The sequence below is a fragment of the Eulemur rufifrons genome, chromosome 29 (genome assembly GCF_041146395.1).
Source record: "Eulemur rufifrons isolate Redbay chromosome 29, OSU_ERuf_1, whole genome shotgun sequence".
In the NCBI taxonomy this organism is placed as follows: Eukaryota; Metazoa; Chordata; class Mammalia; order Primates; family Lemuridae; genus Eulemur; species Eulemur rufifrons.
The window spans coordinates 67093377-67106983 of NC_091011.1; the positions used below are offsets into that span (position 1 = coordinate 67093377).

The window sequence follows — 13607 nt, forward strand, 5'->3', positions numbered from 1 at the left end:
GGTTGGGAAAGAACCCAAAGAGTATGCTATTTTCTGTCATAGCCATTCGTATATCCATTCACCCGGCAACTCAATTGTAAATCTATTACTTGTTAGTATCCATAAAATGTTTTTGATATCTATAGTTAATAGCATCAGCCTTAGTTTTACTTCCTTGTGTTAATGCAAGCTATTTCCATTGGATTTGTCATTTTAAGCATCAGTTTGTTGCTTCCCTATGTATAAATTCTTACCTAAATAAACATTTTCTAAATTGCTCTTTCCTAAATAGGCTGATTTTTATAATTTTCAACCTGACTCACATTTTTTTCTACCTATATGTCAATCCCCTATGACTATTTTGAGTGCCATCTGCTGTACCTGCTGTTTATTAATGTTCCTTCTGCTTCTAGCTTATGAATAAAGATGAAAGACTATGCACTGACCCCTCTGCTAGCATACTTGACATTTTATACCAATTAGAAAAACATACAGCTTGCCATTAGGACTCTTGGCCTAGCACATAGGCTGATCTTGTATTCTAACAACTATGGTTTTTATCCAAGCCTATTTTGTAATGAAAAGTTTATCTAATTTCATCAGCTGCTTTGAGAAGCTCAAACATATAACATCTCAACATTCTCTTCAGACCCCTATTCCTAGTATATAAAACCTAGTCTATAGCCCAGAATAAACCTAAAGTATATAGCCTAGCATAAAATTTTTTTAGAAAAAATAAAATCACAAAGCTGATGGGAACTTTTTGTTCCTAAGTGACTTCAAACAAATGCCACAACTAATTCTATCAGATACCAAGTTTTACAGAGGAAAGAAAGAGGGAAATGCAGGGTGGGGGGTGAGGGAAAGGGGATAGAAAAGGAGGGGGAAGAAGGAGAGGAGAAAAGGAAATGAACAGAAAAGAAAAAATATTTTTCTTGACTACCGCTTCTACTCAGTTTCTTCCTCTTTGATGCCTGATCAGCAGCTGTCAGGATGTTTGCTACAGAAGAAGGAAGCACATAATTTAATGCTTAGTTTTGTTTCCTCACATCATAGCAGTTAACAGCAATGGGATTAAAGGTTTTAGGGCCTACTGAGGATGTGGCTGTCTTCTACTTAGACTCCTTCTAACAACTCGAAGGATTTGAGGAAACAGAGCCATAGGAAACACAGCGACTCCATTCAACAGTTACTGTGTACCCCTGTCTATAATGCACAGTGAGGACTACAAAGATGAATAAAACAGTTCTGCCTTTGGTGAGCTTATGATCTAGTAAAATACATTTTGAATTGATTACATAAAGAAAATACCACTGACAAAATTTTATTAGCAGTCGTGCATATATTTTGGAAGACCATCATTGAGTTTGGAAAAATTTTTCTTTTCTTTTCTATGTACTACAGCCTGTGTCCCAGGCTGGTGAGTTATTTTGTGATTTAAGATTTAGAGGCAATGCTGGGCTCAGTGGCTCACGCCTGTAATCCCAGCACTTTGGGAGACTAAGGCGGGAGGATCACTTGAGGCCAGGAGTTAAAGACCAGCCCGGGCAACATAGTGAGACCCCCATCTCTACAAAAAATAAAAAACTTAGCCAGGGGTATTGGCACATGCCTGTAGTCTCAGTTACTCAGGAAGGTAAGGCAGGAGGATCACTTGAGCCCAGGCATTCAAGGTTGCAATGAGCTGTGATCACACCACTACATTCCAGCCAGGGTGACAAAGCAAAGTATCGCCTGGATGCTACATGTGATTTTGAAATTATTATTAATTTTCTTAGGTGTAATAACAGTGGTTATATGTAGAAGAATGTCATTATTAGGAGAGGCATGCTTAAGTATTTAGGAGTGAAGTGTCAAGATGTCTACAACTTATTTTCAAAGGGTTTAGCCAGAAAAAAGTGTATAATGCACACTGTGTGTGTGTGTGTGTGTGTGTATGTTTGTGTGGAAAGAGAGAGGGAGAGAAAAGAAACTGGCAAAATATTAACCATTACTGAATGTAAGTATTGAGTATAAGAATGTTCACTGTACAATTCTTTAACTTTGTTGGTGAAAATTTATATAATAAAAAAATAAGAGAAAAGCTACCAGTCTTATTTAGCTTCCTATTTCACTAATTTATTTAGCATGTCATGACATAATTATATCATCAAAGCCAATTTCAGTGAATAAAAGAGACCTTCTCCTTAATTTATTGAATTGATTATAAAAGGATAAGGAAAGCTGTTTCAGAGGTAATGGTTGTAGAATTAAAATAATAAAGTTTACTTCATAGAGTAAACTTTAGTAGAGTGGATAGGAGGGAAACCTTGATAACATTATTTCAATTCTTAATATTTTTTAAAAAATAAAAATAATTGTGTTCCACACCAATACACTTAGTTTCCCTAATTGTTGGATTCAGTAATTGTCACTCTAGTTCATTTCCTCATCTTGACTTGCATCTTCTACTTTGCTCAAAAAGTCATCTTAGTAACGAACATCTGTTTATGCTTTTAAAATATATACTTATTAAAAATATGTATATAATATTAAAAGTAAAAATTATCTTTTAAAGTAAAAACCTATCCCCCAAATCTCTACCCATGGCAGTGTATAATTCTCTGTATGTCTGTATATTTCTAAAAATTGTCAGTTGTGAGTTTTTAAAAAAACAAACAACTTTGGGACTTTTAAAATCATAACATAAATTTGTTTTCCTAGAATAATTTATATATACAGTAGGCTATTACCTTTAACAAAAATCTTATCCGTTTACTACTGCTGTGGGAAGCTCTACATTTTACATTATGTATGAAATATAACTCATACAAGTTCCAATCCTGTGTCAGTAAGGGATAATCAAGTGTGTTATAAATCCTCTCCTTAGAGAAGGCCATTTTGATTTTCAAGGGAACATTCAGATTTGTAATGTGTACATGGTTGCCTGTGGGGTATTAATTTGGTTGTCATGTATTTATTGAGACTCTACTCTAAGATATTGTGTGAATATGGCATAAAGGAGCTCATTTTCTATGAGTAGAGATGGTTAGGACACAGTTTTCCTGAAGACCAAGCAATGTGGATGCCAACTGAATGCTATAAACTGTGGTTAAAAACAAAAAGGAAGTATTATCACTTGTACTGCAGAATTGGTCTAGGGCAGTCACTTCTACAGTCACTTGTAGAATGTTTCAGAGGCAATTTAGAGATCACCAAAAACTGAGTCCTTGAGAAGTGATATTTCCAAGACCAGATTGAGAACTAGTCAAAAAATAGGACAAGAGCTCCTAAGTCTCTGTCGTTTGTTCTTTCCACTTACCACACAGATGTAGCATTTGAACTGACTCTCAGAGAATAAGGGTAAAGAACTCTAATAGCAAAGATGGGCAAAAGAGGAAACAATTAACGCCTGGGCATTGAGTGGCTTAAGAAATCATGCTAGGTAGTTGAGAACTGCTGTTGAGAACAATACACAAATAAATTATAGTGTGTGTTCTTGCTTTTCCCTATAACATATAGTTATATGGGGAAGCAATGTGAAGCCTTTTAAAAACCTAGGTTAGAATCAGGTACAGAACATTCTGAATGCCATGCTAAAGATTATGGTTTTTATTCAGTAGAAAACAAGGAGCCATTAGTGTGTTCCTTAAGCTTTTATTGAGTACCAATTCTAGTTGTTTCCCTTCCAAATATAGTCATTACATATTTATAGACTAATTTTTTAAAGGTCCACTTACAGATTTTTGTCTTGCATCCCTCTGGGCATGTATCAGATGAACATATTTTTAAAATGTGTGTACAGGGAAAGTCTTCCCTCTAAGTCCATCCATCTGGTATCTGGTAACCTCAGTAGATCCAAATTGCAGAGAACCCAGAAATAAGAAACAAGGCATCCCTACCAGATGAAAATAACTTTCATAAAGTCCATTCGAGAAAGGTACTGGAAGCTACTTTTTCTCTGGTACCAAACATATTACTATTTTACTTAATCTTATTCTTAGAATTTGATTATCTGTTTTTTCTTTCTTTCTATCCTTTTCTAGGAGTCCCTGTGGTTTTATTCTAGATTAAGGGAAAGAACAAAGGTCCAAACAAAGGACAGGAAACGGAAAGGAGTTATAGATGGCGGAGCCAGTTAGTGGATTGAGAAGGAGACCCACTAACAGTGATTAAAAGTTTCAGTAAAATAAAAGGAGATCAACATAGATGGCCATAAAACAGACAGAATAAAATCAAACCAGGAGAGCACAACAGTTTAGTCATTTGCAGTGGCAAAGAGATTCTGAAAGCAAAACATATTTGCATTGCAGTACAAATTGGTAGTAATTGTTCATAACAAGCACCCTGTGTCATATAGGACAGGCTAGATTATGTCTTGAATTTGGAATGAAGAGAAAACATGAGAGGTGTCTTAGAAACCATCTTGTGTAAAACTTATCCCTTTAAATACCAAATTAAAATTTCTATGATCTAGAAAATCTATTTATCTAGTGTGTACTCTTCATTTGGTTTCAACTTCCCTATGTTTCAGTTTAGAAAATACCCTACCAGCAGAAAACTGGTATTACTTTTTTTCTGTCGAGGATCACAGCCCTGTGCTATTATCTAATGCCTGAAAATATGTAAAATATATGAATCAGTTTGTTTTATGGTAGTTTGTTGTGGAAGGGTAAGTCTGATCTCTGTTATTCCATCAAGATTGAAACTAGAAGTTCACTAAATTGATTTTCATCATGGTAGCTTCTTAATTTTTTTCCTTGAATAGATTAATATTTCTAAATGTTTGGTGATGCATTTCTAGAAATGCCACATGGAATTTAAGATTCTAGAAACAAACTCATTTTTATGCTGTTCTATAAATATTTATAGAATCAACAATAAACTTGATGAAGTTCCTATTTTGAGCACCAAGTTATAAGAGAAGTGGAGAATAGTATACAGATATAATGACAGCATAGAGACTTCCTTTTAACTTCAAAGACTTTTCATTTCCCTTCAGAAAACAAAACAGACAACAATTACCAAAGAGATGGTATGTAATGGATAATGGGAATTGATGTGGGCTGGGTAATAATAATATCAAACATTTAATGATTTATATACAGTTTAAACTCTACATACATTATCTGATTTAATCCTGTAAACAATGCTGTTAGATAATACTTTTATTTTCATCTAAAAATGAGAAAACTGAGGATTAAAGAGGTTAAATAAAATATCAATTACAGGTGAGAGCCAAATTTCAAATCCAGATCTACTCAATATTTCAAAGCCTAAGCTCTTAATTGTGGTACTATAATCAGAAATGGCTGCATGATAGAAATGGGAATCAAGTTGAATCTTGATACACAGATAAGAGTGAAAAAGCAAAGGGAAATAAAATGACCTCAAGGAAAGATAATGTATAATGACCTCAAGGAAAGAGAATGTATAGACCCAGCCTGATTAGAACAGGACATTACCACAGCATATTTAAAATTATTTGAGTTGAAGTGTAACAAAATAATTTTGCATGAAAACAATGTTTAAGAAAGTTCTTCTAACAGCAAAAAAAAAAAAACCAGCATAGATGTGATGGAAGAGGGATTGAAATCAGGGAGACCCTTTAGGAGACTTATTTATGGTAGTGTCATAATGACTGAATGAAAATTGGACTCGGTGATGACATTGGTGTTGGTGGAGAAAAGTAACATGAAAGATAGTTCGAGTGAAAAATTGATCATAACTTGATTACAAACTAAGAATTAGGGAAATGAGCAAGTCAGAGATCCCACCACATTTTTGTTTTTGGAAGAGAGTGAGTGAGGTTAGGAGATGACTGACAAAAACAGAAGAAAGGACAAGGTAGGAAGGATGGTTACACTGTTAACTTTAAGTGTCCTACGTAGCTGTCTAAGTGGAATGTTTTGTAGTCATTGAATGGTACAGACTTAGAGCTTTGATGCAAGGACAGAAATGGAGAAATTTGAAATATTGACAACTTTCATGTACTCCCTTTGTGTTTCCACCCCAGCTTCCTCTTATTCAAACTATGACATTTTTTTATTAGCTAACTGTGCATTTATTAAAGATTATACATAAACCTGTTTCTACTTTACAGAAAGAAATTCTGGAGCAACAGCAGCAAGAACGAAATGACACTAGTTTTCGTGGCATTTGTATGTTTTGCAATGAAGAATTCCTCGGAAACAGGTTTGCCATTATGTGTCTTAAATGTTACTGTTTTTAATCTAAAAATTCATCAAAACATCCATAACTATTGGTTATATAAATTCAGTTTAGTAGGTTGGCTCAGGACCCTTTCATATGTCAGCAGTACTTTTTTAAAAAATATGCCTAACGTTAAAGATGGATTGTGGTTGCTCTAAACAGAGTAAGGGGATAAATGCTTAAGATGCCAAAAGTAGATTTACGTTTAATGTTGCAGGGCTTTTAAAATTGGCCGACAGGCAAGACCATGGCAATAAACTACTACAGATAGACCTCTCTATACTAACTTGTTTACTCTAAATCTTTGACAGTTTTTGATTTTTCACTTTTGGATATTAAAAATGATAAAGACCTAAAAAAGAAGTTAGGGGATTGGTAATTGTATCACCAGCTCCAACTGGTTCAAAATCAACTGATACACTACAATTCAATTCTGGCACTAATTACGTGGAATTAGCATCAGACTCTACACGTTTAAGGACTCTGGCCCACAACAAGACACCAGCCATAAGTTCAGGCAGTCCCAAGACTCCCTAAACTTTTAACCGACTGGCTACAAAGTCAGAGGTTCCCACTGATAATTTCATGCATTTGATAATTTGCTAGAAAGACTCGCAGAACATGGGAAACCACTGTACTTACAATTACAATTTTCTTATAAAGGATACAGATCAGGAACAGTCAAATGAAGAGACAGACAGTGGCAAGCTGGCTGAGACTGAGAGTCTTTCTGAGTCAACCCTCTTGGATCCCAGAAACTACTGGGGTTTGCCCAAACAGTGTCTGAGAGACTGGGGAACCTTCCTAACTCATGTACACTTTGAGCCAACCACTGGCTTAACTCCCATCTCCTAACTTACAGACCCTAGATGCCAGGTTTTTAGACCTCACAGAGTTTGAAAGCAGGACTAGGTTCCCATGAGTATATCCAGTGTGGCTGTTAATGGCAAGAGCTTTTGATCCCACATAGCCTGGGTATGAGGGAAACCTCCCAACCCACCTATACTCCTTGAGCCAGCTGCTATTTCTGACAGCATCCAGGTACAATCTAGGGTCTGGATCTTTATCCTGAAAGTCCTAAGCAGAAGTAACTATGGCTTGGCCACTTTAGGGAGAACCTCTCTGGATCCAGAGGCACTGTATGCTACCACAACATGGCCTTGGGCGAAGGAGAAGCTTTCTAACCTGCCTCACACCGCCTTGCCACTCATCCACCTACCCACCCCACTTCCTGCAAGAGGCTCCAAGTTCTGCTTTCACCTGAACTATTCCACAGCCTAAGCCTTAGGCCTAGAGCCCCTGGGAAGGTCTAGCTCTGACTGGGCTACCTGTGGGAGAAGCTTTGTGGGCCCAAAAGGCACTGTGAACTACCCCAACAAGCAACGTTAGCAAGTTATCAGTAGTAGTTAAGCAGTTAGACAAATGGGCATATTGTATTGACCGCAAGATTAATAAATGTATCTCCTACATAGTAAAAAAAAAAAAAGTCAACAAACGTTTTTTGAAAGTTTTTGAAAGAACGTTGCTTTATTTCACTTTCTCAAGGAAAAGAAAAACACTAAAACCAATTGGGGCAAGTAAGTGTCTAAATAAGCTAGATAAAATAAACTGTATAATGTATCAACACTATGCACAGTCTATCAATGGTATGTATACTAATGAGTTTGTAAAAACTGTCATCTTTATTTTATGAGCTAAAATTATAATAAAGGCTTACACATACTCTTTTCCTATGTAAAAGTTAGATAAAATTAAATTTTCACTTTCCGCATAATCAACACGTTGGTCATCAAGTTTCCCGGTTATCATAACCCTTGCATGTAATTGGACCTGTTAACTATGGGTTCCAGGTTTTTGTCCAATGATAAACTGGCTAAATGTCTATGATCCTAGGTCATAGCAGCTCATATTTCTGGTACAGTTGCCTCTTAGTCTTCACCATGATGAACTGGAAAAGGAGAAGTACAGTTTATTTAGTTGTTTAAGGGATAGAACCTGATTCTCCTGTAGAGTATAACCCTGTCCAGTAACAGGTGGTAGAACAAACCCTGGCCTTCTTTTACAGGACTGATAAGACTGTGGGTGAGTTTACATACTTTATACCATGTCAGTCTTTCATAGCTCAAATGTTTGTGCCGTGGTTTAACACTTGCTTATACCTCTGCTTAGTGTTTTTATTATACAAATGCTATTCCTAGCCTGATTTGTTCTTAAATGATTTAAATAATACAGATTGTTCAAATTTCTTCTAGATCTGTTCTGTTGAACCACATGGCCAGAGAACATGCTTTCAACATTGGATTGCCAGACAACATTGTAAACTGCAATGAATTTCTGTGTACGTTACAGAAAAAGCTTGACAAGTAGGTATTGTTTTATGAAACACTGCCTAAAGCTATTTTAATCTTGGACTCTGTTGTGATTTTTTTAAAATTAATAGTCAGAAGTGATTAAAGTAATGGAAATTTCTCTTGTTGGAGGAATTTACATTTTGTATGACAATCCTTATTTTATCTAGATCATATTGCCCGTTAGTGTTTTTTAAATTTTAAAAATAGAATATGTGTATGTAAACAAAACAATATACATACCATCCAGCCTAAGAAATAAAACATTATTAAAATTCCTTTGGATTTCCCCATGTGCCTTTCTCCTTTAGTGTTTCTTAATTTTGGAATTATAATACCTTTACTTTTCACTTTACTTTTTCTGTATATTTAGTAATTATATTGTCAAATTGTTGTATGTATTTAATTTTATGTGAGACCTAGTGTGCTATATGCATTCTTCTGCCTTTTAGTTTTCATTCACATTTATCTATAATAACACTCCATTTTCCCAAGGTCATATTTTGGCAATCTTGGGTATCTGGATCTTAGCCTGTTGAAACAAAGAAGAAAATTCTCTAGGTCACCAAAATGGCTTTTAAAAGTGTATCCACTTTTCTTTCCAGGAAAAGGCCCAAGACTTTTTCTCTCAGAACCCAGTTTTAATAGAATATTAACAAGTGTGGTATCTCAACCCACAACAATCAGAGCAATACCATTTAAAAAAATAAGTGTCAAATGACATTGATCAATTATGAAAAGTTCTTAACTCAAATTCTGATATCAGCACTATGGTAAAATGAGTCCCTTCACCCTTTTGTTAAATGACCCTTTGTTTATAAAATAAGACCAGATGTGCTTTCTAGCAAGATTAGCAGTAATGAATATCTGTAAACAGCTTATCACCTATAAATTGTTTACTATGAAAGAATATACTATAAAAGAATATTCTTATGCCAAAGAGTATATTCTATGTCATAAGAAATAGATGAAAGGATATTTAGTAGAGATTAAAAAGAATTCAAAATTGAGACAATAACAGACTGCAATCATTGGAAAGTTTTCATGTAAAAGAGATTATATTTACTCTGTAAGTGAGAAAGTAGAATTCTCTACTTTTTTTTTTTTTTGAGACAGAGTCTCTCTCTGTTGCCCAGGCTAGAGTGAGTGCTGTGGTGTCAGCCTAGCTCACAGCAACCTCAAACTCCTGAGCTCAAGGGATCCTCCTGTCTCAGCCTCCCGAGTAGCTGAGACTACAGGCATGTGCCACCATGCCCGGCTAATTTTTTCTATATATTTTTTTTTAGCTGTCTATATAATTTCTTTCTATTTTTAGTAGAGGTGGGGTCTCGCTCTTGCTCAGGCTGGTCTCGAACTCCTGAGCTCAAACGATCCGCCCACCTCGGCCTCCCAGAGTGTTAGGATTACAGGCGTGAGCCACCGCGCCCGGCCACTCTCTACTTTTTACTAGGTAGAAATGTCTACTGTTAAGGTTAGTTTCATGAAGACACTTTGTCAGTAATCTGTTCACAACTGGTAATCACTACTTCATTGGGTAATGAATTCACAGTCAGTGGAAATATTTGAATAGAAGGTATGTAAAAATGATGCATTGTAAAAATGATACCACTAAGTGGTAGCTGTTATTGCATTATTTTATTCATATATACAAATAAAACACCTACCACACATAAAGGTTCAATAAACATACATGGCCGGGCGCGGTGGCTCACGCCTGTAATCCTAGCACTCTGGGAGGCCGAGGTGGGCGGATCGTTTGAGCTCAGGAGTTCGAGACCAGCCTGAGCAAGAGCGAGACCCCACCTCTACTAAAAATAGAAAGAAATTATATGGACAGCTAAAAATATATATAGAAAAAATTAGCCGGGCATGGTGGCGCATGCCTGTAGTCCCAGCTACTCGGGAGGCTGAGACAGGAGGATCGCTTGAGCTCAGGAGTTTGAGGTTGCTGTGAGCTAGGCTGACGCCACGGCACTCACTCTAGCCTGGGCAACAGAGTGAGACTCTGTCTCAAAAAAAAATAAATAAATAAAAAATAAACATACATATATATGAAGTTATCATAAAAACTCTCTAAAATGTAGGCATTATCTTCAGTTTAGAAATCAGAAAATGTCAACAGAGAGGGTAAATAACTTTACTATGCCCCACAGCTAGTCAGCACTGAAGCTAGAAATCAAACTCTGCAAATCAGCTCACAGGATATACCAAACCAGGTGCTAATTTTATATACAATAGGAGCAAATCAGTGCTAATCATCATTGTAATTAGTTGAAGAACATACCTACATCTTCATTTTAGAATAGGTAATTTGATTAGTAAAGCACTAAAATAATTTTTGGACATTAGTTGTCTTTGTCACAGTTTTAACTAAATAGCCAGGTTAGCCAACTTAGCCAACTACAAAATAAACCATATCGTGCATTCTACAAAGCCAAATGAATAAAGTGGTGGGGGGGGGGGTGATTCTGATAAGGGTGGTGTATCCAATTTGAAGATTCTCTGTGACCTAAAATGAATAAATATAAAACTCAATAAAGGGCTACTGTAGCAATTATCCAGGAGACTTGTTTAATTTATCAGTGTTTGTATATTTCTTTTAGTTTGCAGTGCTTGTACTGTGAGAAGACCTTTAGGGACAAAAATACACTTAAAGATCACATGAGGAAAAAACAGCATCGTAGGATCAATCCTAAGAACAGAGAATATGACCGATTTTATGTCATCAATTACTTGGTAAGGCTTTCTTTTCATAATTTAAAATTTGACTACATACTGCAAACAAAATCTTTCTAAAGGTCAACTAATATTTGAATAAGCAATTAGTATTATACAGAGGTCAAAATGTAATTGAGGGGCACATTTAAGTAGTGATTAGCTTTAAAATAGTTTACAAACCATTTGATTTGATTTGTCTTTTATTTGGCAGGCATTTATGTAGTAAAAGTGTTATGTCTCTAGAACTCGGTGATCTTGACCAAAAAAAAAATCCAGCACTTGAATATCCACCTTCCCCATTTATGTATTATCTGTTAACATGAGGCCAGAGACTTCTATATTCTATTCAAAAGACATTTGTTGAGCACTAGATATGCTAGGTGATATTCAAGATATTAATAATTCTTTAAAAACAATCTCTACTCTTCCCCTTTCTTCCCACTAAAAAATCATCCCCTTTCCCACAAAAATGTATATCTTTATCATTCTCTTGGGTCAGCTTGTTTTTAAGGGAAGTGTCAGGGAGACCAAGCTATTTAATATGCAAGGGGACTTTTATTTGCTTGGCTGGTAGAGTAGACTAATTAGCTTACCATGTCAAGGATTTTAAATGCATTGAAAGCTCTCCCTGCCCAGAAACCACCATAGCATTTGCTGGCCTTGGTGGATTACAGGCCCTTTTGGGTAAGAAGAGGCATTTGGATGGAGACAGATGGTGGAAGGGGGGCAGGGGAGGGGAGGAGGAGAGGTGAGGAAGAGGGGGAGGGGTTAGAAATATGGGAGGGGGATTTTGATTGACACAGTCAAAACTGGACTAGGGAATGCTACTGGCCCTGTCCCCAATCCACTGATTTTTTAATTGTATATAATAAAGGAGGGAAATTACTCATGTAAAGGAAGTGGTCAAGTAATTCTCCAGAGGGCTTGGAAGAATGATGGAGAGTTCAGTTTCTAACTAGTAGTGCTTTCCTTAAGCAAATGGAAATTGTTTTTTTCCTCTCAATATGAATGAATTAAAATCCAAGCCCATTGGCTATAGACGGCTAATTAAATATAATCAGCCATTTTATCTATTGGATAGAAACAAGCATATCCTGAATTATGTTGGAAATCTGTGCTCTAGGGCAGAATTTTTTTCTGTTCTAACTAATCCGTATAATATTAAACTAAAATTCCCCCTTGAGAAGCAAGTTTAGCATGTATTTGAAGATTGACTCTAAGAGGTTGCCATGGTTTTCCACAAATGTTTTACAACCAGCTAAAGGCAAAAGTACCCTTTGAGTCCTTCAGTCTTCTCTTGAAGTCACTCAGTCTTTACTTCCTAGAGGAAATGCTGCTTCAGGGGCCAGCCCAATCCAATAGGGAGTGGACTTCAGTGTTAGCTCTAAGAAATATTCGGCTACTACAGCAAGCTATGGAAGCAATTTAATAATTCTTCCTTCTGGGGCTCTTTTAAACTAATATTCAAAAGCTTGGGCCTAGCAGAACATTATATAGCTAGAGGTGTTAACCTTTTAGAGGAGACTTCAAAGGGTCTGCTCACTCTTATTCTGCTGGCACTTTTACAAAAGTATGATTCTTCATTCCCTGGACTTCAAATAGTGTAACTGTCAAAACTGAATTTATCTGCCAGGGCCAGCTATCTCTACATAAGCATACTAGGTTATACTGCCCACACAGTTCCCAGTTTCATGTAGCATGAATCATGGCATGAGAGAGGTGCTTCAGGAGAATATAAAGGCTTTAATAACATATAAAATGAAAATTAAATTACAACTTTAGGGCAATATTGATAGAAGTCAATTTTTTTAAGTAGCAGTTATTTGAGTACTTACTATGGACCAAGCACTATCCTAGGTATTTATATTAAATCAATTAATTTTAATCATTTCTCTATGACACAGGTATTATCATTAAGCCTATCTTATAAATTAGACGACTGGGGCTCAGAAAGTTTGCATAATTTTCCCAATATCATGTAACTGGGGCAAGTTGCTTATCCTCTGCATCAATTTCCTTCATTTGTACAATTGAGATAATACTAGTACCTACGTCTTATGGTTTGGGTTGGGTTTTTGGTCAGGTAATGGTGATGAATTTATAATGACCTATTCACCCTCCTTTGCCTATTCTCTTTTGTAACAGACTATTTTAGAAATTGAGCCAGGGTCAAAGTAAAGCTGACTTTAATCAGCTCTTTAAGGCCCGACCCCACAACCTTAGTCTTCCTAGTCCTGTGTGCTTTCCCACTGAGGGAAATAGCCAACATCAGTGAGAATGATTACAAAAAAAAGAAAGAAAGAAAATTTGAAATGTGTTTGGTGCCTTAGCATTATAGAAATGATGTAAACACCCTTGAAAAAGATTGAA

The 13607-nt window shown here is 36.0% G+C and overlaps 1 protein-coding gene across 1 annotated transcript in view; it reads left to right on the forward strand.

The window, feature by feature from the left end:
• ZNF277 (zinc finger protein 277) overlaps positions 1–13607 on the forward strand; it is a 93832-nt gene that overhangs the window by 69720 nt on the left and 10505 nt on the right. Inside the window, exons 5-7 of the mRNA XM_069461861.1 lie at positions 6062–6153; positions 8424–8534; positions 11123–11255. Coding sequence (XP_069317962.1) covers positions 6062–6153; positions 8424–8534; positions 11123–11255 — 336 coding nt within the window. The remainder of the gene's footprint in view (positions 1–6061; positions 6154–8423; positions 8535–11122; positions 11256–13607) is intronic.